This window comes from Batrachochytrium dendrobatidis, assembly GCF_000203795.2.
Source record: "Batrachochytrium dendrobatidis JAM81 unplaced genomic scaffold BATDEscaffold_7, whole genome shotgun sequence".
NCBI lineage: Eukaryota > Fungi > Chytridiomycota > Chytridiomycetes > Rhizophydiales > Batrachochytrium > Batrachochytrium dendrobatidis.
This window is the reverse complement of record NW_006281105.1, coordinates 569262-594388: the sequence shown is the minus strand read 5'-3', so window position 1 is coordinate 594388 and position 25127 is coordinate 569262. Positions and strand designations below refer to the sequence as shown.

The 25127-nt window shown below is 37.5% G+C and overlaps 10 protein-coding genes across 10 annotated transcripts; 4 read left to right on the top strand and 6 right to left on the bottom strand.

Moving 5' to 3' along the window:
- Nucleotides 1-111: 111 nt before the first annotated feature.
- Nucleotides 112-1290, bottom strand: BATDEDRAFT_11789 (ribosome biogenesis protein BRX1; the record flags this gene model as incomplete). Its single annotated transcript, XM_006679278.1, has 4 exons — nucleotides 112-501; nucleotides 607-731; nucleotides 839-1056; nucleotides 1136-1290. The coding sequence occupies 4 exons, from the start codon at nucleotides 1288-1290 to the stop codon at nucleotides 112-114; spliced, it is 888 nt and encodes a 295-aa protein (XP_006679341.1).
- Nucleotides 1291-2089: 799 nt separating this feature from the next.
- On the top strand, nucleotides 2090-5954 carry BATDEDRAFT_16830 (DNA topoisomerase 1). The gene is made up of 12 exons (XM_006679322.1): nucleotides 2090-2112; nucleotides 2329-2622; nucleotides 2806-2931; nucleotides 3077-3148; nucleotides 3276-3692; nucleotides 3782-4033; nucleotides 4096-4326; nucleotides 4409-4747; nucleotides 4872-5111; nucleotides 5206-5544; nucleotides 5640-5801; nucleotides 5898-5954. Exons 2-12 carry the CDS (start codon nucleotides 2335-2337, stop codon nucleotides 5904-5906), a joined length of 2475 nt encoding a protein of 824 aa, XP_006679385.1. The 5' UTR covers nucleotides 2090-2112; nucleotides 2329-2334; the 3' UTR covers nucleotides 5907-5954.
- A 433-nt stretch (nucleotides 5955-6387) lies between these two features.
- Nucleotides 6388-7195, top strand: BATDEDRAFT_89103 (protein-arginine N-methyltransferase SFM1; the record flags this gene model as incomplete). Its single annotated transcript, XM_006679663.1, has 3 exons — nucleotides 6388-6438; nucleotides 6530-6772; nucleotides 6874-7195. 3 exons carry the CDS (start codon nucleotides 6388-6390, stop codon nucleotides 7168-7170), a joined length of 591 nt encoding a protein of 196 aa, XP_006679726.1. The 3' UTR covers nucleotides 7171-7195.
- A 244-nt stretch (nucleotides 7196-7439) lies between these two features.
- Nucleotides 7440-10885, bottom strand: BATDEDRAFT_89413 (polo kinase CDC5; the record flags this gene model as incomplete). Its single annotated transcript, XM_006679588.1, has 13 exons — nucleotides 7440-7658; nucleotides 7746-7859; nucleotides 7930-8225; nucleotides 8340-8759; nucleotides 8867-8907; nucleotides 9018-9369; nucleotides 9434-9528; nucleotides 9619-9678; nucleotides 9745-9843; nucleotides 9919-10136; nucleotides 10253-10369; nucleotides 10510-10614; nucleotides 10730-10885. 13 exons carry the CDS (start codon nucleotides 10883-10885, stop codon nucleotides 7440-7442), a joined length of 2292 nt encoding a protein of 763 aa, XP_006679651.1.
- A 610-nt stretch (nucleotides 10886-11495) lies between these two features.
- On the bottom strand, nucleotides 11496-12811 carry BATDEDRAFT_89102 (uncharacterized protein; the record flags this gene model as incomplete). The annotated part of the gene is made up of 5 exons (XM_006679587.1): nucleotides 11496-11803; nucleotides 11931-11992; nucleotides 12062-12122; nucleotides 12201-12303; nucleotides 12365-12811. The coding sequence occupies 5 exons, from the start codon at nucleotides 12809-12811 to the stop codon at nucleotides 11631-11633; spliced, it is 846 nt and encodes a 281-aa protein (XP_006679650.1). The 3' UTR covers nucleotides 11496-11630.
- Nucleotides 12812-12947: 136 nt separating this feature from the next.
- On the top strand, nucleotides 12948-15159 carry BATDEDRAFT_19794 (uncharacterized protein; the record flags this gene model as incomplete). The annotated part of the gene is made up of 6 exons (XM_006679332.1): nucleotides 12948-13042; nucleotides 13305-13358; nucleotides 13435-13587; nucleotides 13695-13755; nucleotides 13837-14371; nucleotides 14460-15159. The coding sequence occupies 6 exons, from the start codon at nucleotides 12948-12950 to the stop codon at nucleotides 14972-14974; spliced, it is 1413 nt and encodes a 470-aa protein (XP_006679395.1). The 3' UTR covers nucleotides 14975-15159.
- A 294-nt stretch (nucleotides 15160-15453) lies between these two features.
- Nucleotides 15454-17024, top strand: BATDEDRAFT_12127 (uncharacterized protein; the record flags this gene model as incomplete). Its single annotated transcript, XM_006679309.1, has 7 exons — nucleotides 15454-15647; nucleotides 15744-15966; nucleotides 16039-16165; nucleotides 16228-16415; nucleotides 16490-16649; nucleotides 16707-16800; nucleotides 16913-17024. The coding sequence occupies 7 exons, from the start codon at nucleotides 15454-15456 to the stop codon at nucleotides 17022-17024; spliced, it is 1098 nt and encodes a 365-aa protein (XP_006679372.1).
- Nucleotides 17025-17228: 204 nt separating this feature from the next.
- Nucleotides 17229-17967, bottom strand: BATDEDRAFT_25429 (uncharacterized protein; the record flags this gene model as incomplete). The annotated part of the gene is made up of 2 exons (XM_006679388.1): nucleotides 17229-17787; nucleotides 17891-17967. 2 exons carry the CDS (start codon nucleotides 17965-17967, stop codon nucleotides 17229-17231), a joined length of 636 nt encoding a protein of 211 aa, XP_006679451.1.
- A 943-nt stretch (nucleotides 17968-18910) lies between these two features.
- Nucleotides 18911-20498, bottom strand: BATDEDRAFT_89411 (uncharacterized protein; the record flags this gene model as incomplete). Its single annotated transcript, XM_006679586.1, has 6 exons — nucleotides 18911-19018; nucleotides 19167-19442; nucleotides 19524-19750; nucleotides 19864-19984; nucleotides 20069-20293; nucleotides 20361-20498. The coding sequence occupies 6 exons, from the start codon at nucleotides 20496-20498 to the stop codon at nucleotides 18911-18913; spliced, it is 1095 nt and encodes a 364-aa protein (XP_006679649.1).
- Nucleotides 20499-20634: 136 nt separating this feature from the next.
- On the bottom strand, nucleotides 20635-24501 carry BATDEDRAFT_89410 (uncharacterized protein; the record flags this gene model as incomplete). Its single annotated transcript, XM_006679585.1, has 20 exons — nucleotides 20635-20684; nucleotides 20727-20775; nucleotides 20841-20989; nucleotides 21065-21185; nucleotides 21281-21528; nucleotides 21602-21686; nucleotides 21754-21878; nucleotides 21952-22064; nucleotides 22158-22300; nucleotides 22586-22625; nucleotides 22707-22890; nucleotides 22977-23055; nucleotides 23140-23253; nucleotides 23317-23395; nucleotides 23468-23532; nucleotides 23598-23667; nucleotides 23751-23833; nucleotides 23932-24120; nucleotides 24304-24399; nucleotides 24475-24501. 20 exons carry the CDS (start codon nucleotides 24499-24501, stop codon nucleotides 20635-20637), a joined length of 2109 nt encoding a protein of 702 aa, XP_006679648.1.
- Between the last annotated feature and the right edge of the window lie 626 nt (nucleotides 24502-25127).

Sequence of the window (25127 nt, the reverse complement as noted above, 5' to 3'; positions counted from 1 at the left end):
TTTATGAATATTTGAAGCAGGTTTAGATCATAGAATTTATTATTTGTAAACATTTTCATGAGCTGTTTATCCATCATATCCAGTTCAGCAATTGACCCAGTTAGATTTCAACTAAATGAATACATCCGCCATGGGATCTGGAGCCGGTAAATTATGAAGCTTCTTTTTCTCGCGCTCTTCCTGAGCAATAGCTTTACCCTGATGCTTAGCATTGATTTCAGCCTTGATGTTTCTTCTCAATTCATTAGGAGATACAAACAGAGTATTTTCATATAATGTGCTTCCACCAAAACTTCCATCAAATATTCTGATTATATCAAGCACGCATCGAGGTCCGATTTCTACCAACGAAATCTCGGGTTCTTTTGACAGTCCTTTTTCAGGAATCTTTTCAATGATTTGAAAATTTCGTAGCCAAATTTTGTTGTCAAGAATAGAAAAGGACATGATGTGGTCGATAAACGGTTTGATTTTGCGTGATGTGCGCGGAACAGCAAACGTCTACAATCACGGAACCATAAAAATATAAAACATAGGATCAGCAAGTGATTCCCAACATCATGTTGAAATATATACTTGAATCTATACAATCATGTTGGGTTGTACCTGCGTGAACATCTCCTTGAGAAGTTGGAGATGAGGTTCCAAATCAAATGTCTTGTCAAACGACAGAACTGGACGAGACCCTTTAAGACAGTTTCCAGTCATTTTCAGTTCGTCCATTGTATGCACTAAGCAATGATGTAAGGATTCATCCAGCAAGTACCAATGCATTGTCAGCACAATATACGCATGCTAATAGATACACGAGATTAACACATTCATAGACTATATTTACCATTGCGAACCATAAACTTGACACTTGGACCGTTTGGAGTCTTGGACATCCACAGGTACATGTCTTGATGTTTACGCACTTCAAAGTAAAGGCAATTGTTGCAATTGTTGAGTTCAGCAAGCTCGTTCAAATCTTCCAAGTGGCTTTTGGAATCAAGCTTGGCATCCTTCTTGGAATGGGGGAGCAGTGTATGCATCTCGTTCATAAGATGGCGATATCTAATTCAAATCAATGTATAGTAGCAAAATAATTAGACTCACATTGATTGACAGCGCAGCTGTATAATTTTAAAATTACCTGTAAGTTATGCCTCGAGACGCAATCAAAAGAACTCGCTGTTTGTATTTTTGAGCAGATGAAGGTGTCTTGGTATTGACTGTAGCAACCTCTTCCTCTAGCTGATCATCTTCACATTCTTCATCGGCATTGTCAGATTGCTGTTCGTCATCCATGTCATCCTGTTCAATGAGCTTTTGCTCGAGTTGTTTTTGGATATGCTTGGATAAAAGAGCTTTACGACCAGATTGAGCAGACATGGATGCAGCAAGAGATTTGGTATGCCTGCGAAGTGACGAGGCATTATCATCATCTACTTCTTCACCATCATCCGATTCTTCAGATTCATCATCAGAATCTTCGTCAGAAACATCTTCAGAATCGTCATTTTCTTCATCGTCATGATCATCATGAGAGGCTTGAATAGAAACAAGCTCTCTTTTCGGTCGCTTGAAGGACGTATCATCATTGTCTGAATCCAAATGATCCTTGTCCGAGTTGCGTTTAGAAAGGACTTTTTTAGAAGCATTCAATGCCACTTTTCTTGCAGTTTCTCTGGAAGTTTCTACCATGTCTCTTGTAGTTTGGTTGAGTATTTGAGGTTTAGTAGGTTTACCCATTGCGAATATTTTAAAACTTTTATGCTGACTCGAATTCTCAAAAAGAAAAAATTAAATTTTGTAATCACGTGATATAACTGCATTTTACTTGAATTCAAATTCAAATTCAAACCACACATTTTGTGACATGTGTTGGATTGACAGCATTGCGTCTATAGTAGAGCAATAAAACGAATTGACTTTCAATGAATTTGGAGTGACTGAACGTGAATTAAAGTGTCGAGTGTTTATTGGCAGCAAGACAAGCGAGTCGAGAATCCAAAAACATGCTCGAAATAGCAAACAGTAAAATCGGATTTCATTCTAAGACTTTAGACGCGTTTCTATTCCAGTCAAGTTTTCTTTCTGTTGAATTCAAGTTGAATCTCATAACTTGAGGTATTTCATTAACATTGTTCATCATTACACTTGCATCTGCTGACTATCTGAACACAATCTATTCAACCATTAACCAGTTTTTAAAGATATTGGATATTCATGAATTCATCTTCGTTTGATCATTTGAAGCTGCTATTTAGCTGTCATTGCAAAATCAATTAATATCCATTCGACTTTGGTTGTCTAACTCTATTGTATCAACTCTTGATTATAAAGACTATCATGAATACAAGTCACTCGGCTCTTTCCAACGGAACAAAAGCCTCCAAGGCTATAGATATTTCAAAAAGCAGTGACGATGACAGTGATGATAGTGATGTGCCTATTATGTGCAGAACTGCTGTCAGTAACAAAACCAGTGCTGTTGCTTCAAGCACATCCGTACGCACCCCCGACAACTATGATGGCTCTTTAGATAAACGCTCTGTTGCCACGGGTAAGAACGCCAGCAAACCAACAGGCAGTACTGTGGTAAAGGATGATAGTGGAGAAGACAGTGATGTTCCATTGGTAAGTCATCACACTCGCTTGCTCTTGAAAAATATCAGTTGTAATGCAAGCTGTTGCAAACGAATATTTTTCTAGTTACTGCTGATACCAGTTTTTGAAAACGCTCATTTCGAGTCGCTCAAATTTTGTCCATCTGCATTCGTTCCAATACTTGTCTAACTACCTGCTGCAATCAATATATAGTCTCGAAAAATCAAAAAATCAAAAACCACGGTTGACACCAAGACTAAACAAATGAATACCAAAAAACCAGCCTCGACTACTTCAGGGTCAAAAAGGCAAACAGATTCATCAAACAATGATCGCATCGTAAGCTGATGTGTATATTTCATAATATAGTATTTTTGTGAATATACCAACCAGAAGCATTTTTGCTGATCTGTGTTGGCAGAACGTCTGGTTAACAGTGTTTATGTTGACTTTTAATCTATTCTCCATCTATTTTAATATTTAGACCAAGAAATTGAAAAAAGAACCTGTATCAGCTAAAGATGTTCCTAAACCATCTACTGCTACTATCAAAATGGTTAGATTCTATTGCAAATCCAAACGATCTCTAAACATCAATTTGCTCAACTATTGCAATGCATGATCAGACCCAATACGCTATTAGTACTAACACTAAATATGATGCATTACGCACATGGTAATAGACTATCAAATCAGAAAATGGCACGTCCACGCCTAAAAAATCAAAACCAACCACCAATTCCAACAAGGCAGAATCCATAAAAGACGTTCAAAACAGTTCCCAAGATGCATCTCAAATGGATAAACAGCAAGACGGTGATGAAAGTGACGAAAATGACTACAAGTGGTGGTTAGATCATAAAAAGGACAACACTGTAAAATGGACTACTCTAAGCCACAATGGTCCCTATTTCCCTCCATTGTATACTCCCCATGGCATAAAAATGTTGTACAATAATGTGCCAATATCACTCTCACCTGCTTCTGAGGAGGTGGCGTCCTTTTTTGCTGCACTAATTGGAACCGACTGGGCCAGCAATATTACATTTCAAAAAAACTTTTTTCGAGACTTTCTAGGTGTTTTGAAAGAAACGGATCCGGTATGATATCTGTCTATTTGTTTAATACCTGATTTGGGCCTGTGCAATATTAATTTGATATTATCTGATTTGTCTTGTTGAAATTACAGAGTTGTCCAGTCAAGACTTTTGAAAAGTGTGATTTCTCTCCCATTGCAGAGTATCTTGCTGATCAGCGTGAAAAGAAAAAAACCATGAGTAAAGAGGAAAAGGCGGTTGAAAAACAGGCAAAGGCAGAGATTGATAACCAATACGGATGGCTTAAAATTGACGGACGTAAAGAAAAAGTCGGTAATTTTCGAGTCGAGCCTCCTGGTTTATTCCGTGGTCGTGGCGAGCATCCTAGGACTGGAAGCCTCAAGGTATGTTTTATGGATACTATAGCTGGCATGAATTAAGCTATACACTAACAACTATATAATAGCTTCGTGTTCAACCAGAGCAAGTCACTATTAATATTGGGGCAGATTCTACCATCCCAGAACCACCCAGGGGTCATAAATGGGGCAGTATTATCAACGACAATACCGTTACATGGCTGGCAATGTGGAAAGAAAATGTCAACAATAGTTTCAAATATATATTTTTGGCGGCCAATTCGTCACTCAAAGGTCAGAGTGATTTCAAAAAGTTTGAAAAAGCTCGTGTTCTCAAAGTAAGTTGCCGACCATGGCGTTACTCTAAACTGCATACCTTGCGTTTGAATGCTTAATTCTAAAACACTTGTTTTTATATAGTCTCACGTGGATAATATTCGTCGAGTATACACTGATGAGCTCAAGGATAAACTGATGGCCAATCGTCAAAGAGCCACGGCTCTTTACTTTATCGACCGACTTGCGTTGAGAGCAGGCAATGAAAAAGGCGACGACGAAGCCGATACGGTTGGTTGTTGTTCACTAAGATATGAGCACATTACTCTTAAACCTCCAAACAAGGTTGTTTTTGATTTTCTTGGTAAAGACTCTATACGATACTATAATGAGATGACCGTGGATGATCAAGTGTTTAAAAACATCAATATTTTTAAGCGTGATCCCAAACGAGAGGGCGACCCATTATTTGATCGCCTAAATGTAAGTGTTTGTATTCAAGATCTGATGGGTGTTTGTCTTTATTTTTACTTGTAATACACAAGACATTTACACAAATATTTTTGTAATCATACTATTCACCATGCACTTCCGTGGATCCATTTAGACTGCAATTTTGAACAAATATCTCAACAAATTCATGGAAGGTCTGACTGCAAAAGTATTCCGTACCTACAACGCATCGCATACATTTCAAGAAGAGCTCAGAAAAACACCAGTCAATGGAACAGTTTCAGAAAAGCTTTTGGCTTACAATCGTGCTAACCGACAGGTTGCTATTTTATGTAATCATCAGCGTAGTGTACCCAAAGGACACAGCAGTCAGATTGCTAAACTGCAAGACAAGGTATTTTTTGGTTATCTTCACAGACGGATGTATATTGGTTTAAATGATTTAGTTTTGGTCATGACTGTTTATTGACGATTTGATTGGGTGATAGATTCTTGCCATTAAATACGATTTAATGAAGGTCAAACAACAGATGCTTGAGTTGGATCCAAAGCTTAAAAAGACACGACCTGAACTTCAAGAGCCTGAATCTGACTTGGACGACGAGTTTATTGAAAACCATACACGCTTTTTGGAAGAATGTGAATCAGAGCGGCTTCAGCAGCGGCTTGATAAGGAGAACGAGAAGCGGAAGGAAGATGGGTTGCCATTGCTGAAAGAGCTTCCAGAAAAACGTACTTCGTCTATCACGAGTATAGAAAAACTGGAAAAAAAGTATGCTACATTATGTGATCGTATTGCAGCACAGAAAACAAGCATTATTGACAAGGTCAGTTTTTTATTTTTGACAAGTGGCTGGATAGATAAGTAACGAGCAAGTGTGTATCTAATCTATACATATTTGAAACGAATCAAATGGTTTAGGATGAGAACAAAACAACTGCGTTGGGTACATCCAAAATCAACTACATTGATCCGCGCATTTCTGCTGCATGGTGTCACAAACACAATGTTCCTTTGGATAAGATATTTACCAAGAGTCTGCGCGAGAAATTCACATGGGCCATGGACGCGGAAAAGGATTGGGTGAGTTCAACCTTGTATTGCATACCAAGAATTGTGTTGATTTACAGTAAATACACTAAGCTGATTCTTTATGGGGTTTACAATTGCGAACTGTAGGAGTTTTAAACAAGATGAACATAAATCTAGTAAAATGAACTATTCAGATATGCACACATTGTTATTCTAATAGTTTAGGTTAAAAAGGAGAATTGACAGGGCATAATGGTTTAGATCTTGTTTGTATCTGCACAACAATGCAAATGAGTGCTTTAAAGTATACAATGGTTTGATATGTATTACCCATTTCTATTAGAAGTCAACATGTTTAGTTTAATCAATACAACAACCATTATATGATGCTCATAATCCAACTGTGATTTTGAACCAAAATTGTTCTCATTTGAAAATCATATATTGTACAATCACCAGATTTATATACTGCAATTCAGGTTGTGTTTGATCATTCATACATTTCATTACAAGAATATCAGTCAATAGTTTAGAATATTATACAATAAATGGATTGATTTGTACTTTTTTACGTGAATGCAGCTGTAACAAGATTCACCAGAATCAGAAAAATTAAATTTTAATCCAATTCGCTGTAATGAAGTATATTGTGGAGCACTTGGAAGAAGAGATTGAAGGCTGGCCAGAGGTATGACATACTAATGATGGATTGATGATTGTATTTTATAAATTCAAAAGCAGTCATACCAATACTAATGAATGCCATGCCAATATCATAGCTTGAATACCGTAATATGCTACTTAATGTTGGCAAAGGAAACCTTTGGTTATCTCATGTGTCCGAGTCGGTTGCACAGTCACCTCCTGCATCATTGGAGGGTGCGATCGTTTCAACTCATTCCATCCAGTCTTGGCCCGATGTTGACATGTCAAGAGTGATTCTGGCTGATCCTGCTGCTAAAACTCCATTATGTCCTGCAGACGCTGAATCGTACGATTATATTCTTTTTGGAGGTATTTTGGTAAGACTTGCTGTAGAGACAAACTTGTCTGCAATGACACTATGAGTTGAATTCGTTTACATAACCTTCATCCACTGATCGTATCTTTAATTCTTAATTAGGGTGATGATCCACCTAAAGACCGAACAAAAGAACTTCGAGTAATGGGATTTGCAACTCGTCATCTTGGAAAAGAACAAATGACAACCGACACCGCTGTACTAGTTTCACAGCTTGTATTGGAGAAACAGATTCCATTAGACAAGATTGACTATGTAGATCGACCTGACATCAAACTTGGACGAAGAGAAATCGTCGAGATGCCTTTCAAGTATATTCGACTTCCAAATGGAGAACCTAAACTTCCACTTGGAATGATTGAGCATTTGAAACAAGGAAACGATATTTCTTTGAATTAATCATACGATTTTCAGTCCATGCATAGATTAGATTGGTTTATGGTGAAAATATGCCAATTGAACATGGGAAACAACATGATCAGGTTTAGATTCAAACATAGGGTGAATATCCAAAATCGATTTATTGTATATTATATAAAAAGAAAACGACAACTTGAATGTAAGTGAACAAGGAATGACTGGTATGAAAAGCTAGTGCGCATAATGGCCAAAATCGAAACAAGAAATATAAAAAACACAACCATCATCATCTTTGCCAGTATAGACCCTCATGTGTTTTTCGTATTGGTAACTATCCGCTTGCTTTTTTTGGTGAGTATTTGGTGGATTACACCGCGAATATATGATATTCGGTCAATCACATCCAGTGAACCATGTCTTAAAAACCAGCTCAGCGAATGAGTATGCATTTCCCTATTCGAGTCGATATATGTCACAACTTCACCTCGCTCAGAAATAATCAATTTGGTATGGTCAAATAGATTAAGCTGTAAAAATGTCAGTATAATATCAAATCACACGTTGGCTTCTGATGCAAGCGTGTTTGGTCAAATACAGTAACACAATCATCTCACCTGCAGCGTATGGTTGCTCAAACGAAAGAAAACACCATTTTTGGTTCGCAAATACTTGGTGAGATACTCCAGTGACACGATTTTAGGAGGGCTGTCCAAGTTAGTGGAGCATGCCTAAACACAACATCGTCAGCCAATAAAAGCTACATAACACAACCCATTCGACTTTAAAATATCAACTTACTCTGTATAAGTTTTCCTGCATATACCCCTTGAAATGCCTTAATAGTGTCACCTTTTTTGTCAAGTCTGTGGGAAACGAATCCAAATTCCATGCACCGCAATGCATCGAAATCTTTTCTGTAGACTTACTAGTATACAGATATTCAAAGTGGAAACCATCTGATGCAAGAATAATAGATGTCGAGTCGTTAAAGTACACGCCAACAGAGCCGTCACGAAGTTGGTAACCAAGACCGTATTTGTTGGAATAATCAATCCATTTTGTAATAAACAAATCTGGATGTTCAAGCGGATGTTCTATCATAATCATATTGAGCATTTAGAGTCAAAATTCAACTGTCATGTCGCAGCTAGGCAAAAATAGATTCTTGATGAAACAACAACCAGTTTGAGTAGTATTTAAACTCTTACCTCCAAATTGCAAATGAGCGATATCATTAGCAAGCTCATTCATGCCATCAGTACCTCGAACTTCCCTCTCATAAAGTCCATTTGTAAGCACCTGTAGCAGTTCTTCTAAAGGAGCATTGCTTTTTCGCGACACATCTTTAGAGTTGCTTGATTTTGATGAGGTGATTGATGGTGGTGTTGGTGCTGATGAACTTGTGGGTGTATTCTCAGTTTGATCCGGAGGTGAGTTTGATGAATGCTCTCGTACGCCATGACTTTGAGTCTTGGAAGTTGGAGACAAAAGGTGGTTGGGTGTCACGCCATGTGCTGGTGATGGCTGAAGTGCTGATCGTAGTAGAGTAGGCGCCTGCACAGTCACAGGCTGCAAGCGATGCTTGGAAGGTTGAGAAGATACAGATTCATACGGCGTGGCTGGTACTGCTGTTGTATTAGTAATTACATACAATATATCCAAAATAACGGTTAATACCATAGTGTGATTTTATGGTGCGTAATTTCCTCGATTTAAATGATAAGAGTGTTTTTACCATGAAGTGGAACCGGATCTGAAATTGCTATTGGTGGATTTCTATAATAAAAAGTGTACATTTAATATATTGTGTAATTTCCACATAATAACACGACACGGTGCAATGTGACACTGATAATATCAAGGCAAAGTGAATTCGCAAACCATACCTTGGGGAGCGTAGTCCAATAGATTCTGGACGTGATTGTCGTACTGCTCCTAAAGCACGAGCCGGCTCATTGAATCGAACATCTGAAATCGCAGTGACCAAGCCACCGTACAAGGATTTTGTTTGAAGCTGCTTGTCATTCATCTGTTGATGTCGAGTACCCTGTGGAGATGTATGAAGTTTGTCTGCATCGACTTGAGTGGCATAAGTGTATCTATTGGATGGCTCTGTCTGTTTCGGATAGGTGTCAAAAATAGGCGGTGTGTGAAGAGCTGATACAGGAATCTCTTTTAGTATAGGCTCCGTGGAAAAAAATCGATGCTCTAGTACATCGTCAATAGATGGGCGTTGTTCTAAAGTAAAATCAAATATAATTAAAGCTCATGGACTGAACATGGATGCTATTCTTGAAATTACCTGGGTCAGAGTGAAGCAACGACTTGATAATGATTCGAACATCATCGGAAATGGGTATATTTGCAGGAAATTCTAAATTGTTTTCACGAATTCGTCTAAATATGATTGGATAAGCGCAGTTAGTGCCGGACATTCTACTTGAACGATATTCTCTTGTAGATATAATACTCTAATAAATTACTTACTCATAAATTGAGTTGACATCTTTTGTTTGAAAAGGTGGTTTTCCGATTGCAAATGTATACCTACGAGTAATTCAAGTTGTTATATTTTTGGTCAAAAGTAGAGTATCGGATATCCAAAAGACTTACATGACAATGCCAAGACTCCAAATATCTACCTCGAAACTATGACCTTCTTTGTTGAACAATACTTCTGGAGCAATATAATTGGGGGTACCACATATTGTTCTATTTAAGCATGTCAAAATATATAATCAGCACATGAAACTAATTTCAAGTCTAAATGGTATTAAGCACTGTTACTTTTTTCGTTCGCCGTCGTGTTTAAGTAACGCAGCCAATCCAAAATCGCCAATCTTCATTTGCATCCGATCACCCAGAAACAGGTTTCCTAATTTGATATCACGATGAATCACACCGTGCCGATGCATATATCGAATAGAGTCGAGTAGCTGGTACATATAATATCTAATTTCTGGGTCAGTAAGCCGTTTCCGCTTTTTTATCATATCCACAAAGGTCTAATTATATATCATTAAAAGTTGATAAAGTAAAACAGTTTATAAATTTGTGATTAGCATTGTGCGAACATTACACTAGTGCATACAACATAACGCCATAGTTAGTCAAGTCAGACCTTGTTTTCACAAATTTCCAAAATCATGTACACGTTGACATCATCCTCGAATACATTGATAAACCGGACAATGCATGGGTGCGACAAAGACTTGTGAATGCTGATCTCAGAAACAAGCTATAGTTTTGAAGTTAATTCATGCAAGACATGTATGATTTATATGGAGCAGATGAAATACAAGTTTAAAATCAGTATAAAGTTTGTGACTGTCTGAATGCTAGATGTAAAGTTTGTCATAACTAGTGCTGTTGCAATACCTTTTGCCGTTGCTTTTGAGACTTGAGTGATGGTTTGTAGACTACTTTGGCAGCAAATCGATTCTCTTTATCATCAAGGACTTCATAGCATCGAGCAAATCCTCCCTGTAAGTTGAGCAGATTCCAGGATATCCGGAAACAACGGTTCAAATGAATACCAATGCACTAGAGCAATAGTCAAAGTATTAAGCATAGACTAAAGCATGAATGATAATGTTACCTCTCCCAACAAAGCACCGACAGTGTAATGAGTCTGGGCTTTGCTATCGTAGATGGACGGCGGAGGTGAAGGCGGACGTTCTTTACGAACAGGAACAGGCGGACGTGGAGCAGCAGCATTTGCATGATTATTAGTAGTGGTAGGTGGACCAGCCATTGTAGTTGCAGTAATAATAGTAACGATATAACATTGTTAATCCGATTCAAATTTAAAAAATAACATCGTGTCCGATTCAGTCAATATCAAGACGCTGAAGTTCAGATTAACAATTACTGAAACTGTTTGAATGTATTGAGAATTGTCAATCAAAAGCGTATATACGCTTGAAGATGTTTGAATTTGCACAGATTTACCAAGAAATGGTTCAGATTGCATCAGATTGCTGCTGTATTCACGTAAAAAAGTACAAATCAATCCATTTATTGTATAATATTCTAAACTATTGACTGATATTCTTGTAATGAAATGTATGAATGATCAAACACAACCCGAATTGCAGTATATAAATCTGGTGATTGTACAATATATGATTTTCAAATGAGGACAATCTTGGTTCAAAATCACAGTTGGATTATGAGCATCATATAATGGTTGTTGTATTGATTAAACTAAACATGTTGACTTCTAATAGAAATGGGTAATACATATCAAACCATTGTATACTTTAAAGCACTCATTACAAAGTAAATCACAGAAAGGTGTTGTATGATGCGTGAATACGGTTGTAAATGAACTTGTTTCTAGTCGAGTAATTAAAAAAACTAAATGTTTTCATATAGTATTCATTCGTCAAGTTTGACTATTTCTATTGTCGCTTTGGATGACTAGATATTGGGCTTGATGCTTTTCATTATAGTAGTGTATGCCCAAGTTTACAAAGTTATGGACAGAGGGTTGCTATTTATTCATATCGCACACCCATGCTATCCTTGGGCTGGAAACCCATTTTACGAAGGCGATCTGCAGCAATTCGCTCCTCCTGTAGTTTTCTTAATCCCTCTAGCTCATTTCTAGAAAACGCCAATTCAATAGCTGTGCCTTTGGCTCTTGTCGAACTCCGCACTCGTTCTTCGTCTAAATGAATAAAATGTAAAACAAGACAAATCAAAGTGGGATGTTAGTGTTTGGATCGTGAAACAGATTCTGATTGCAGTGCAGAGCATTTATATCAAAATGAATAACCACTGATTCCAAGTTTCACCTTTTGCCAAGTCAATTTCGCCAGAGTAGGATTCTATTTGACCACTTCGATTTAAACGCTCCCTATGAATTTGAAAGATTAGAAGCTAAATGCAGCGTGCATATCAATGAGTCAGATGCATAGTGTATTACCAGGTGGAAAGATTGTAATATTTTTCATGTGGAAGGGTTGCAGTGTTATAATCTTCCATATCTACAGAATACAAACATTATGAGACTTGAAATTCTGAATGAATAAACAGTTTAGCAGAGTTGACAAGAATACGATTACATTCGAGAAAGTATTCCTTGGTAGCACGAGCATCCAAAGCATCTGCAGCAATATTCTTGATATCAATCAACCAACTGCGGAACTCGGCTTCTTTAGAGTAGATCTGTTGAAGGTTTAGTATTAAGACTGTGTAGTGGAATGCAAGCCAAGTTTTTCAAGCTTACATCTGTAGCAGAAATAATGCCTTTGGACCCATACTGGTTGGTCAATGACAAGGAAGATGTCTTTCTATCCTTGTCCTTTCTGCTCTTCCGATCCTTCTTGCTCTTCTTGTCCTTTTTGGACTTCTTATGCTTCCTGTCATCGCCAGATCGATCCTTTTTGTGTTTCTTGCTCTTGTGTTTTTTATCTCGAGAGCGACGACCACTTCTGCTGCTATCTGTACTAGAGACTGAAGAGCCAGTGGATGAGATGGAATCAATGCTTTGTGATCTGGATTTCTTTGCAGAACTCTTGTGCCTAGAACGACTCTTGCGAGGTTTATCTCTTGATGTGTCGGAATCGGAAGAATGAGGTTTTTCAGAAACCTCGAGTCTGTGTTTACGAGAGTGTCTGTCATCATCGTGATGATGAGACCGACTGGTGCTGCGACAGTCGGATCTGTCGTCCATGTCTAGTAAAGAAATGGCCAAGTTTATGCCGAAAATTAGGCCAACTAATTTGGCCAAACCAAATTTGGCCAAAATGGGTTTTGGTTTTGTTAACCCCTTGTTTGGCTGTTATCCAACTGGCTTACACATCCTGACAATGGAACACTCAAGACCCGAATCGTCTGGTGGAAGCACTCTGTGGATGGGCGACCTTTTGCCATGGATGGACGAACACTTTATTAGACAGACATGGTAAATAGCTATGGGTTTGAAATGAACAGGGAGAATGCTATTAGATTCCAGGCAGGAATGAATTGCGAGTTTTGTAGTGAATGCATCTGCTACACATCTTGTAAATGAAAAGAATCCAGCAGCAAACTATTGAATCAAGTTTATTCCAGTTCAAACCTACATGAATGATCGCTTTGCATTCATTCAGTGTATTGGCTTTTCTGTTTATACCATCACGCGTTTGACTTGCTGTGGAGTCACTTACAACCTCTCTTGATATTAGGAGATTGCTGGGTGAATCTGTCACTGTTAAAATGATCAAAGACAAGTCTACAGGGTATCTTATTGCTTTACATTGCATCCATGAGTTTTCCGGTTGTATGTTCATACACGTATTCTTTATCTATGATTAGATCCCTAGCAGGCTATTGCTTTGTTGAATTTTCATCATCTGACGTAGCAGCTAAACTATTAGAGTTGGTTAACGGCACTTTAATCCCTGGCACTCATTGTTTTTTCAAGCTAAATTGGGCTTTTGGCGGTGGCCTATCTCCTTTGTACGTTCTGTGTTTTGGGTTTATTGTTGCATCAACTACATGTGTGTTTTGGAGTACTTGTGTCTGAGTTGCTTATTAACTGATGCTTTACTTCACCCAACTTTTCAACTTGACAGGCCCGAGTTTTCTATATTTGTTGGTGATCTGGCACACGAAATCAATGATATTTTGTTAATGGTACGTTTTCAATGTAGTGTTGGAATCACATGGTTTCTGTCAAGTTACAAAATGCGCTTGCTCATTGTTTTCCCGCTATAGCAAGTATTTCATGAACGATATCCCTCTGTTAAATCAGCCAGAGTAGTCATAGATCCCACTACTGGATCTCCAAAAGGCTATGGATTTGTTCGGTTTGGATCCGAGGCTGATCAGCAACAGTCACTTGTCGACCTTCAAGGCCAAATGATTGGCTCTCGCCCTGTACGTGTTTCAATTGCTACTCCAAAACATAAGGCACTTGGATCAAATGGTCACGGAATGCCAGGATACTACCCTATCCCCCCATCCTATATGGATGCTTCTGGTGCAATGATCCCTAATTCCGCCCATATGATTTATCGACAGCCTGTATATATGCATCAGCATCTTGGGGGAAACGATCCCACCAACTCGACTATTTTTATTGGAGCATTGCCTGCTACCATGACCAACGATGACTTGCGAAAGCACTTTTTACCTTTTGGCGAAATCGTATATACCAAGATTCCTTTTGGAAAAAGATGCGGATTTGTCCAGTTTATACATCGGCAATCTGCTGAAATGGCCATCCAAGAAATGGATGGCAAAGTTATAGGTACGGGTTTGGCTACTTTGAAAAAGGCTTAATACTAGCACATGGATTGACCTTTTGATTGGGGGTTCACGAATATATTCATATCTAGGTGGATCTGCACTACGTTTATCGTGGGGGAGATCTCAACGAGGCAACTCGACACATTCACACATGCAGCATCTGCCTGCATATGGTTTAATACAATCCCAATTTGGTGCTCCTCAATACATGCCATCTGCCTCACAATTGATACATGCTCCAGTCACACCATTGCAAATGCCACCACAAATGCAGGGCTCTTCTGTTCATTCAGAATCACCCCCTCAACAACCACCACACCTTCCTCACGGCATGATTGCATATATGCCTGTGCATTCTTCCAGTACACATGGATATCAGTATATAGATCCAGTCACCGGACAAGTATCTTATTTCAACCGAAAAGAAGATCAACGGATACATGAACTCGCTGTGGAGTTTAAATCGTCACCCTGCTCAAGTGCATCCTATTCCGATATGCCCACACAATATACGACTGAAAATGGAGAATATACCCACTGGGAAGGAATGAGTCCTGTTGTAGTTGCAGCAGCAGCAGAAGATTTAGCCCATTCTACAGAGTGACTAGGATGGTTTTGTAGCAATCCATCTTCATCGCTTTGCATACTCTTTCAGGCCTTGAGAGTGTTTTGATAATAGCAGTTGTGTACTATTTGGGATGGATCCCTTCACCCAGATGCTATACAGCTTTTTGAATGTGACGAGAAATCAATAAAATTCCAGTGATTCTAATCACTGATTTCGAGTTTAATCTCAGTCGAGACTCGCTGCTGACGCCAAGTTTCAAAACTGAATGAAAAACAAGCAATTTTTGACCAAACTTTAATTGGATTTGGCCAAAAACAGCCAAAATTCAATCAAACACAAAAATTTGCCCAAACAAAAACTTGACCAACAATTGAACTTGAATACAGCAGAGCAGGACGATGTGAGTCGAACCGGTCTGGCTATTCTCATGGATTGCTAAAATAAAAAATATGTGAATATCACCACTGTTGTGGCCAATGGATTACTTTTTGAAACTGCCAATCATTGGTTCATCTATGGCTACAGAGCTGTTCTTTAACAGCCATGTTTCTGTTAACATTAGGTATGGTTCTTCAGATATAGCATCTGCTAAATCGCAGTCTGCATCTTCTACAATTCCTGGTCAAATCTTTGGATCTTCCATAGAAACACCTTTAGCAAGCTCTGGAGTTGCCAACAAGCCTAGACTCCTTATCATTGGACTTCGGAGGTATATCATTGGTGTCTAAACAGGTAGATCCGTCTCAGAATATTACTTTGCCAACTGCTAATATCCACGGAAATTATATCGTTGAATCTACTGCAGGAGTGGAAAATCCAGTATTCTCAATGTTGTCTTTCACAAAATGCCACCAAACGAAACCATTTTTCTAGAATCAACCACTGTAGTCTCCAGATACGACATTCTCCCTTTTCTGGATTTACAGTTGTGGGATTTTCCTGGCCATGTGGATGTATGCGATCCTTCGTTTGACCCTGTGCTTTTATTCCAGCAATGCGGAGCAGTCATGTTTGTTGTTGATGCTCAGGTAATAGATATTCCAATGTTGGATCTCGATCCACTCAAGTAGGCTAATGCATCGAGTTGTAACGGTTTTTAGGATGATTATTTAGAAGCACTTGAGAGACTACATAGTACAATATTCAAGGCATTCAGAATCAATCCCGATATATCATTTGAAATTTTTGTTCATAAAGTAGATGGATTATCTGATGATCACAAAATAGGTATTTTTATCATTTGGCTTTGTAGTTGGCAGTATGAATCTAATATTTGAAAATTGGGGTAGAAACAAAGCGAGATATTTACCAGCGGCTCTACGACGATCTTGGAGATGTTGGTGTTAACGCTGCAAATCTCAGTTTTCATCTCACATCTATCTATGACCATTCGGTGTTTGAAGCATTTTCAAAAGTCATTCAAAAGCTTATTCCACAGCTGGCGACACTAGAGAATTTGCTAAACATGCTTTGCTCTGTAGGAATTTATAATTGTTCAACTAATCGTTGGTTGAAGAGTGGATTGAATGCTAATGACTGTTTTTACTATAGAATACGGGAATTGAAAAAGCATTTTTGTTTGACATGGCATCTAAAATATATATTGCGACAGATAGTTCACCTGTTGATATGCAATCATATGAACTATGCAGCGACATGATTGATGTTGTACTTGACATTTCAAGTATATATTCTGGAGCAACTGTGCAAGGTTCAGTAGCATCATCAACACAATCTCCTGAACAACCCAATTCGCCACTTCGACGAGTAAATCCACTTGGTGACGATAACTATCAAGTTGAATCGTATGCAAGTATTCGGCTTAACAATGGCATGGCACTTTATCTACGTCGTGTAAACCAGTTGAGTGTTGCTGCCATGTCAATCTATCAATATCCTGCATTCATAATACTATTGACTCATTTCTTTTGTCTATTTCGACTTTAAATGGGTTGTATTTTTTCAATGCAATAGACACTTGGTGTTAGTGACGTTATTACGAGAGGAAAATTTTGACAGACAAGGACTTATTGATTACAACTTTCGATGTATTTCAGCTGCTATTGATAAAGTGTTGTCTAAATAAATGCATTAGTTACATTTTAATTATTTGGGCTTGAATCAAAGTAAGTGTTTGAACTATAACTACATGCGAATTGCATTAGTCTGTAATTTTTATAATTCCGAGTTTGATTGCAATATCATCGAGTATACAGTCAATATGTAATATAAAATTTTCATGATGGATGCAGGTGGCATTTATATATTTAAAAACTTGCAAGAATTGCCATCAGATCTTTTGGCAAACATAGGCAAAGTACTCGAATCCTCCGCCTTTTCCCTCGAGTGTCAATGTCGACACTTTAAACTCTGGAATCTCCAAAAAGCGTTTCCTAAAATGTGGTTGAGCAAAAGTGATATGCAGTAAAATTCCACCAGATGAAAGCATCCGAGAAACTTGAGAAATATAGTTTGAAATATCTTGGCACAGATCTGGAGGTGGATTCCAAGGATCGTGCTTGCGAGTCAATAAAGCATCTAGTGTTCCTTTATCAATTGCATACTCGAATGACTGAGCAGGATATACTTGATCCAATTTGAACACATCTGCGACATCCCATGTCATACCAAGCAACTCGCTGCATCGTTTTGTCATGGTGTCGATCACGGCTGGAGAATAATCTACATTGACAATATGAGTCCATCCAGCCTTGTAGAGATCCTCTCCTAATCTGCTGTTACCACATCCCAAGTGTAAAATTCTGCCAGTTTTATTAACCAAAACTTTTGTAAAAGTGTCCTGTATATCGTCAAACCCCTTAAACCAGTCAAATGTTGTCTGCTCTTCACTACATGGTCAATCATTTCAATGAATGGACATGTATTAATACAACGAATGTCAATCATGGATGTAGACAGAGTCCACTATTGAACAAGACATTGCTCTCTTACTGTACATAGCGATCTTCCCAGTAGTCCTGTGTGCCATAAGATTCATTGTTTTCTGGCAGAACATCCAGCATTGACATGGTTGCAGTGGAATAACGAGTTGGTTTAGAAAACACTCGAGTTTGCTGAGCAACAAGAAAACCCGATTTTGATTTTGATGAATTCAATATTTAAATCTAGTTGATTGCACTGCAGAATATAAGTCAAGATGATGAGCGAAGTTGTGTTTACTGCATTTAGTGCTCTAGTTACTATTCTTGGCTCACCCGAGATTGAATTGTTGCAGAATCCTAGCAAAGGACTTTTCTTTATTGTGCTGATAATGCTATTGGGTCGCTTGACTGTCTTCCCTACTCTCCATATACAAGAATACAAAAATAGTAAACAGTCCAACTCCTGGTTTGACTTGGTTTTAAAGGTAATCTAGTCATGACATTAAATATTGTTGTTCAGATCCAGTCAATGATTACTCATGTTGGGTTGATTGCTCGAATAGAATGCTATTGGAGTTGTAGGAAACACTATCCTGTTTTATATACTATGCATTGGATTCGGTGCTCCACTGCTGCTGTATGTTGTTTTTGCTTGCTACGGGTGATTATCCAATTGCTTAAATATTGAATCTGTTCATTGTCATATTTTTGTAGCTGGACAGATCGAACATTATTAGTATCGCTGTATACCGCTGCTCTGGTAAATCCATCAACCTCATCAGTACTCTATAAACTGTTTACCAACACATCATCTAGGTACAATGCATCTTGGCCACATGTTTTTATCATACCAAGTCCAAAATAGCTGACATTTGAATGACATTTTTAACTCTTAAGCGTCAATCTAACCCTTCAAGAAAAACAAACTCTTTGGAGATTTTCAATGACTGTCTTGGGAGGATGGTTTGGAGCATTCATTTTCCCACTTGACTGGCAAAAAGACTACCAAAAATATCCACTTCCCATGATCGGAGGATTGCTTTCCGGTCAATTGATATTCTTTTCAAGCCAACTGATTCATTGGCTGGTTTCATGATTCGGCTAAGCGAGCTCGTTTTGCTTGCGAGATAGTCTCGTGCTCCTTGTCTTGCACTTCAATATTCTTGATTTGAATTCGAAAATCGCGCGCAGTAGATCGCTAATCAAAGTCGTAGTTTCAAACCATTCAGATGCAACGTCAGTTCAACACATGTGGAATAATCTTTTCGCTTTGAAAGAACGAATAGCAGTCTCATCACACATATCCTTATTCTGAAAGTAAATATATATAATTTAACCAATTCTACCTTGATAAAATGTCCTAAATCAACTTTGCTCCGCTTGCTCAACTGAATCAAATGGCGTTCGTATTGCTCAATATGGTAAATTACATTTGGAATCATTTTAGTATCACTTCCAAGCTGCTGTTTTTCCTTGTTCTTCTTTTTAGTTTGCAATAGTTCCCCATCACGCTGTTGCAGATATGGAATAAGAGAGTAAAGCCGTTGAGTTAAGCCTACAGACGCTGTTTTGACAAGCTGAATGAAGCCTGGAGAAAGATGAGATGACACATCCTTTAATCTCTGAAAAGAATTACACATGAGAAACAATGATTTGAGCATTCGAACCGGATATTGATAAAATACGCTCGAGTAATGGATTACCATTTTTGTAATAATTGTAAGTAATCGGTATGTTTTTGCAATACACCGGAGTAAAAGGTCAGAAACAACTACTGGAACACACGCATTTTCAAGTTCGCCTATCATGGTAATCATTTTTACAAAGCGACTCATGAGCCGCTCATTTAGCGAAGCCTCGATCATTTCTGGTTCGGCAGAAAAAGATGTGCAATGAACAAAACACCATTCTATCTGCTCTAATGACGTTTCTAAAAATCCAAGTATACACATCGATATAGGCGTTGCTCTAAAAGCCCATTGTCACACTGTTAAAACAAGAATCAAACGGCATTCCATATCACAATCCACAAAATACATATACCAACGTACGTTTCCTGACAGACAATCGGGAACTCCAGTTGTGGCTGCTCGTCTTCATTCAAGTCTTCATCTATAACAATTTCCCCAAATTCTCGAGCCGTTTCTGTCAATATTTTCTGAAGCTAGAGTGGCAATGGTTTAAATAGTTAGTCGCTATTCAATAAAAAGTAATGACTAACCAACAACAGTCAACTATAAACTCATACCAATGCGGAATCGTTTTCAAGACACGTATTTTGAAGAAACAATTCAAACACTTCTTTGATCATGTTAACGTCAACAATTGATTGCCGAAAGATGGTTAGCATCAACCACTCTTTAATAGTATTGGTGCCAACAGGAAATTTTTTGAGCAGTAATGAAATGCAACGGAATAATGCCAGCGCTTGTTTTGAATATGATCCATGTGCAAGTAATTCTTTCAATGGTATCTACATGAAAACAAACTCAGTTTCAATTCAAACCGCTTCAAATACATTGCAGATCAAAAGTATTTACTTTAAGAGCGCTCAAGGAAGAAACGCCAAGTGTTAATGAGTCTTGAGTTGCGGTGCTATTATCCGTGTTTATAGTCTCATTTTCATCCTGGTCTAGACCCAAGACATACGTAAGCCATGCACTCAAACGTGATTCCATGGCCAAGTGAATGGCAGTATAACATCGCTCAAAACAGTCTATTGCAAGAATAAGCAATTTCTGTCAATTTTTTGTTATCATCGTTTCCCAAAAAACAAGAATTATTAGCAATCTATATTGTTCAAAAACAGCACTTTTAAACCATTTTAAAATCCACCTTGTCACATTTGACGATTTGAGCTCCCTCTGACAAAAATGTCCGATATATTATATTTGCCATACATTTACTTTCCGTGAAAAAGTTGTCATTGTTGAAAGTTGAAAGGTCTTTGGACATCTATTGAGATTTGGTAAGTAGTACTTTTAAACATACACTTTTGATAATAAAGAAAGCAAACATACCAAATTCAGTTGGTTACTGGCTGCAGCAAAAATAAAAATGCCCATTTCACTGCTACTATGACTGCTTTCAAAAATCTTGCAAATAATCGGTGCACATATTTGAAACGATAATACACATGGAACGCGTTTTTCCTTGTACCCGAATCTATCTATTATTTAGCATGATTTTAAATGCTAGACTGCTTAATGAGCCAATATAAAGACAATTGCAAATAAAATACTACTTTTTGAAAAAAAATCTTTTTGAACGCCTTTAAGTTCACGGAGTCGCTTGAATAGACTAACCACAAACTCTGACCATTCGTCTAGTCCGTCGCCATGTAGAAAACAGTGACCCAGCATTGCCTATCACCAAAAATTATTTTTAGCAATCCAGTTGATACAGTAAAACATTTCAAATCAAAATAAATAAAAACAAAACTAATACAAGATATAGTTACCTCATAAACACCAATCATCATTTGAAGTCTAAGCTGACGATTCTCCAATTCATCAGAATCAATCTCAACATTGCTTGGCATTTTCATTTCTTCAAGAGGAAGATCCTCAAGATGAAGTTTTGTAAAAGTACCAATGACACGCAACAAAGTACCCATCATTGCTGCATGTTCGATATCACTTGTGTTTGATAGTGCCGATTCTTTGGACAAAATAACACTCAAAGTATGAAATAAAACTCCAAGTGGTTCTAAAGTCGTAACGCGATTCACATTATAGTCAGTAACATTTCTTATATCATTCAGACAATCAAGTCATGCTACCTATAATCTCTATAGTGCGTTGCTTTTTCGAATAGCAAAGATCGAATTTCAGTCCTTCTCCATTTGGCTCTAGATATTGTGATAACTATTTAAAAATAATAAGTTGAAAACAATGCATTTTACGGCATGCTTGATTTGTAATGATAATGTACCTGAGTCCAAACAATACTTAAAATTGTATCAGTCAGTGATGGGCTGGTACATACAATACTCAACATTTGAGTGTAAAGTCGGTCACGAATATCCGCTTGTTGGGACAAAAAGCGTCGCAAATAGCCTATTTATAATATCCACAACAGATACTCTTTTAAATATATATTCCAAATGCTTGACACAATAAATCTACCTACCAATAAGCTCAAACTTGGTGGTATGATCAAGAACTAAATTGTTTTCAAGTTTGTCAATGCTCACAAGCAGGTTTAGGAGTCCATTCAATGCGGTTTCGCGAAAGGCAAGCTCTCTATAGTCAAACAATAGTGCTGTCAATATTGAATAGTAAATGGTTTGCTTAAAAATATAATTCTGACAGAAAACAATTAAACTCAAATATTACCTTTGAAATGATCCTTTTCGGAGAACAAGCATTGTGCTGTCAAAGATTGAACGATCACACACAATCAAGGGAGAAACAGCCGATATAAACCTTTTTCTGACATCTTCGGGCATGGCATATATATTGTTGACCATTTCCTTGATCTGAATTGAACCAGATGGTTTTAAGGTTAAATTCATACTTTGATAACCAGTGGTGAGTGAAATCCGTTACTAACCATAGTCAAATATTGGCACATTAAAGTCTTTTCGTGACATAGCTGTTCAAACACAGCAATGGCTCGTATCGATGCATCTGATTTGAATAGCATTCGATCAAATAAACATTCTAATACAATATTTTGCATATATGCATGCGACTGTACATTTATGTTAATGGAATATGGTAGCACATGCATATTTCGCAATATATTCAGTCTAAATTCATACCTTGAAAATAGATACTAGTATAGTATTGGCCATAGACAGTCTAGATTGTCAATACATAAACATCAGCCAATGGTCTATATATTACAAACAGCTTTAGTTATAGACATTGCAAATGGCTCACCGTTTTTGCTGAACCGCATCTCCCTTTCTTTTGGTGGCACTATTTGGGCTATCTAAAATGCAACATCCAAGTTTGAGTAAAGCTGAAACAATCTGATCAGTCACCCCAGATCCGCCAAAAATGTCTGGATCAAGCATTGTAGCGATTTTCAGCTCAAAATTATATGAGTGCATGTTCATAACATCTGGACCAAACATTTATCAAATACATGATGGATTAGTTGTGTATTAGATTAACATTCAAATCTTTTATAAATAAAACAAGACTAACCAGATAGCCAATGAATATTACGAGTGCAATCTACAGCTTCCAGCCATACTTTCATGGACGCCAAAATAAGATCCAGAGTCTATTCATACAGTATCAAAAGTATATTCAATAAGATGCACTAATGTTTGCAAAAATAAAGCCATGACAAATCAAAACCACTCACAGCTGTTTCAAACTGAGGCACATGTACAATCAATAGCAACAGTGCAAAGTTATAATTGATAAACACTCTTGTGTGATCGTTGCGTATCCACTTTGTAAACTCTTCACAAAGACTCTGATTTAAATCAACAGGTTAAATGATAGAATGCCAAAGATACACAAGAGTTCAACCTTTTACCTGATCATTGCGTATGGCAAAAGATATATTTGTCAAAATCGACCCAATAATGTGACGCGAAACAACCGATTCTGTGGATCTAACCGCAATCGCATGTTAGTAGCACCATTTTGTTGTACTGTATCTATTTGAACAAAATAGCTAAACTTACCCAACAGATGAGAACCAGTCAAAAAGCATTTTGGAAAGCGTTGATAAAATCATGGACTTTTCTCCCTATAAATAATCTACGTAAGTAGTCGGATATGTGCTTAATTTACACTAAATTTAGACACCCGCACCTTTTTAGACAGCAGTATCAGTGTGTGTGCAATATTTGGTTTGTCATGATCAGAAATCGCGGGGAAGCACCTGTTTAGTTTCCAACAAGCCATTCATCAATTCAAAAACCATGGCTCATCAAAATAGTTTCCTGGAAATTAAAACCCACATACTCTATAACTTTCCGAGTAAACATCTTGGTTTCTTCAAATGTCATTTCAACATCGGTGAGAACGGATATGATATTGAGAGCATTCTAAAAGGAATACGAATTGGGATTTGTGATTTGGTGCAATAGGTAAGTAAAAATAAGCATAGTAAACTGTTAATTCAAATATACACAGCATCGCATACCGAAGCAGGAAGCCATACGCTTGAAAAAATACAACCAAGAAGTGTAGATTTATATTCTGACCCTGATACTTTTTGAAATGCTTCTTGGCCACGCGGTTCTGTATTTTCGTCAGAAACTCCAGTTATACTGTCCACTTCGAGTACAAGTTTTCGAACGTTTGAAATCATCACCATCATGGCGCTCATAAGCTGTAAAAACGAGATTAAATTGAATTGAATGAATAAAATAAATGCAATAAAGAGATGATAAAATTCCACAACACAGTATAAGTGAGACTAAAAATCAATATTATTGTGAAAAATAACAACTCATTCAAGAATAAAATGCAAATTCAACCCAATTTCAAATTGTGCTCAAGAAAGTGTATTTACCTCGAGTGTGACTTTATCCAAAACCACCGCTTTATGAAATGCTCCGACTATTTGAGCAAGACCTTCGACACAATTTTCAAGCTCAAACTCGGACAGCTAAAAGTAGCAATGCAGTGTTGGTATGATTTTAAACGATCGTTGTTTAAAATAGTAAATCTCATGCTTACTTACATTGTTGATTGCAGTCTTAGTGACCATGATTAAAACGTCCGCACTGGGATATTTCTGAGTCGAGTTTGATTTAACTAAAAATTGTACGAGTTGTTTCCAAACAATATTCTGAATGGATCTATGTTTGACTAGATTGAAAGTGTTCTCCGACTTTGTTAGGATGGCATCGACCAATACCGAATAATATTGACAATACTAGATGGAGTGTTATAGAATGAAAGCTTATTACACCTTTTAGTAGTTGACAGAGGACTGTTCCTGTATTAGAGTTTGCATTGATCCACAAATGCAATATTTCCTGTTCAATCTGTTGAAATTTAGCACATTGTAGAAGCGCATGAATACATATTGAAAAGGATTGTTTTTGAACAAGCAATAGTATGCATGGAGTCTTATGGCTTGGTATCTGCAAAGTTAAAGCACTCACTTGATCCTCGGAGACTTTATCCACCAATGCATGAATAGCAGTGCGAGAAGAGCTAGTTCCAGAATCATTTGCAGCAAGTATACGATCGACAAGATCTTTTGCAGTTGCACTCATCTGTTAAGACTGCAAACTACTAATGAATTCCTGTTTAATATAAGCCAATTTGTAGATTTAATGTCCGAATTTTCGTACAAAATCATTCAGTATTCACGTGACTCATTGGTGC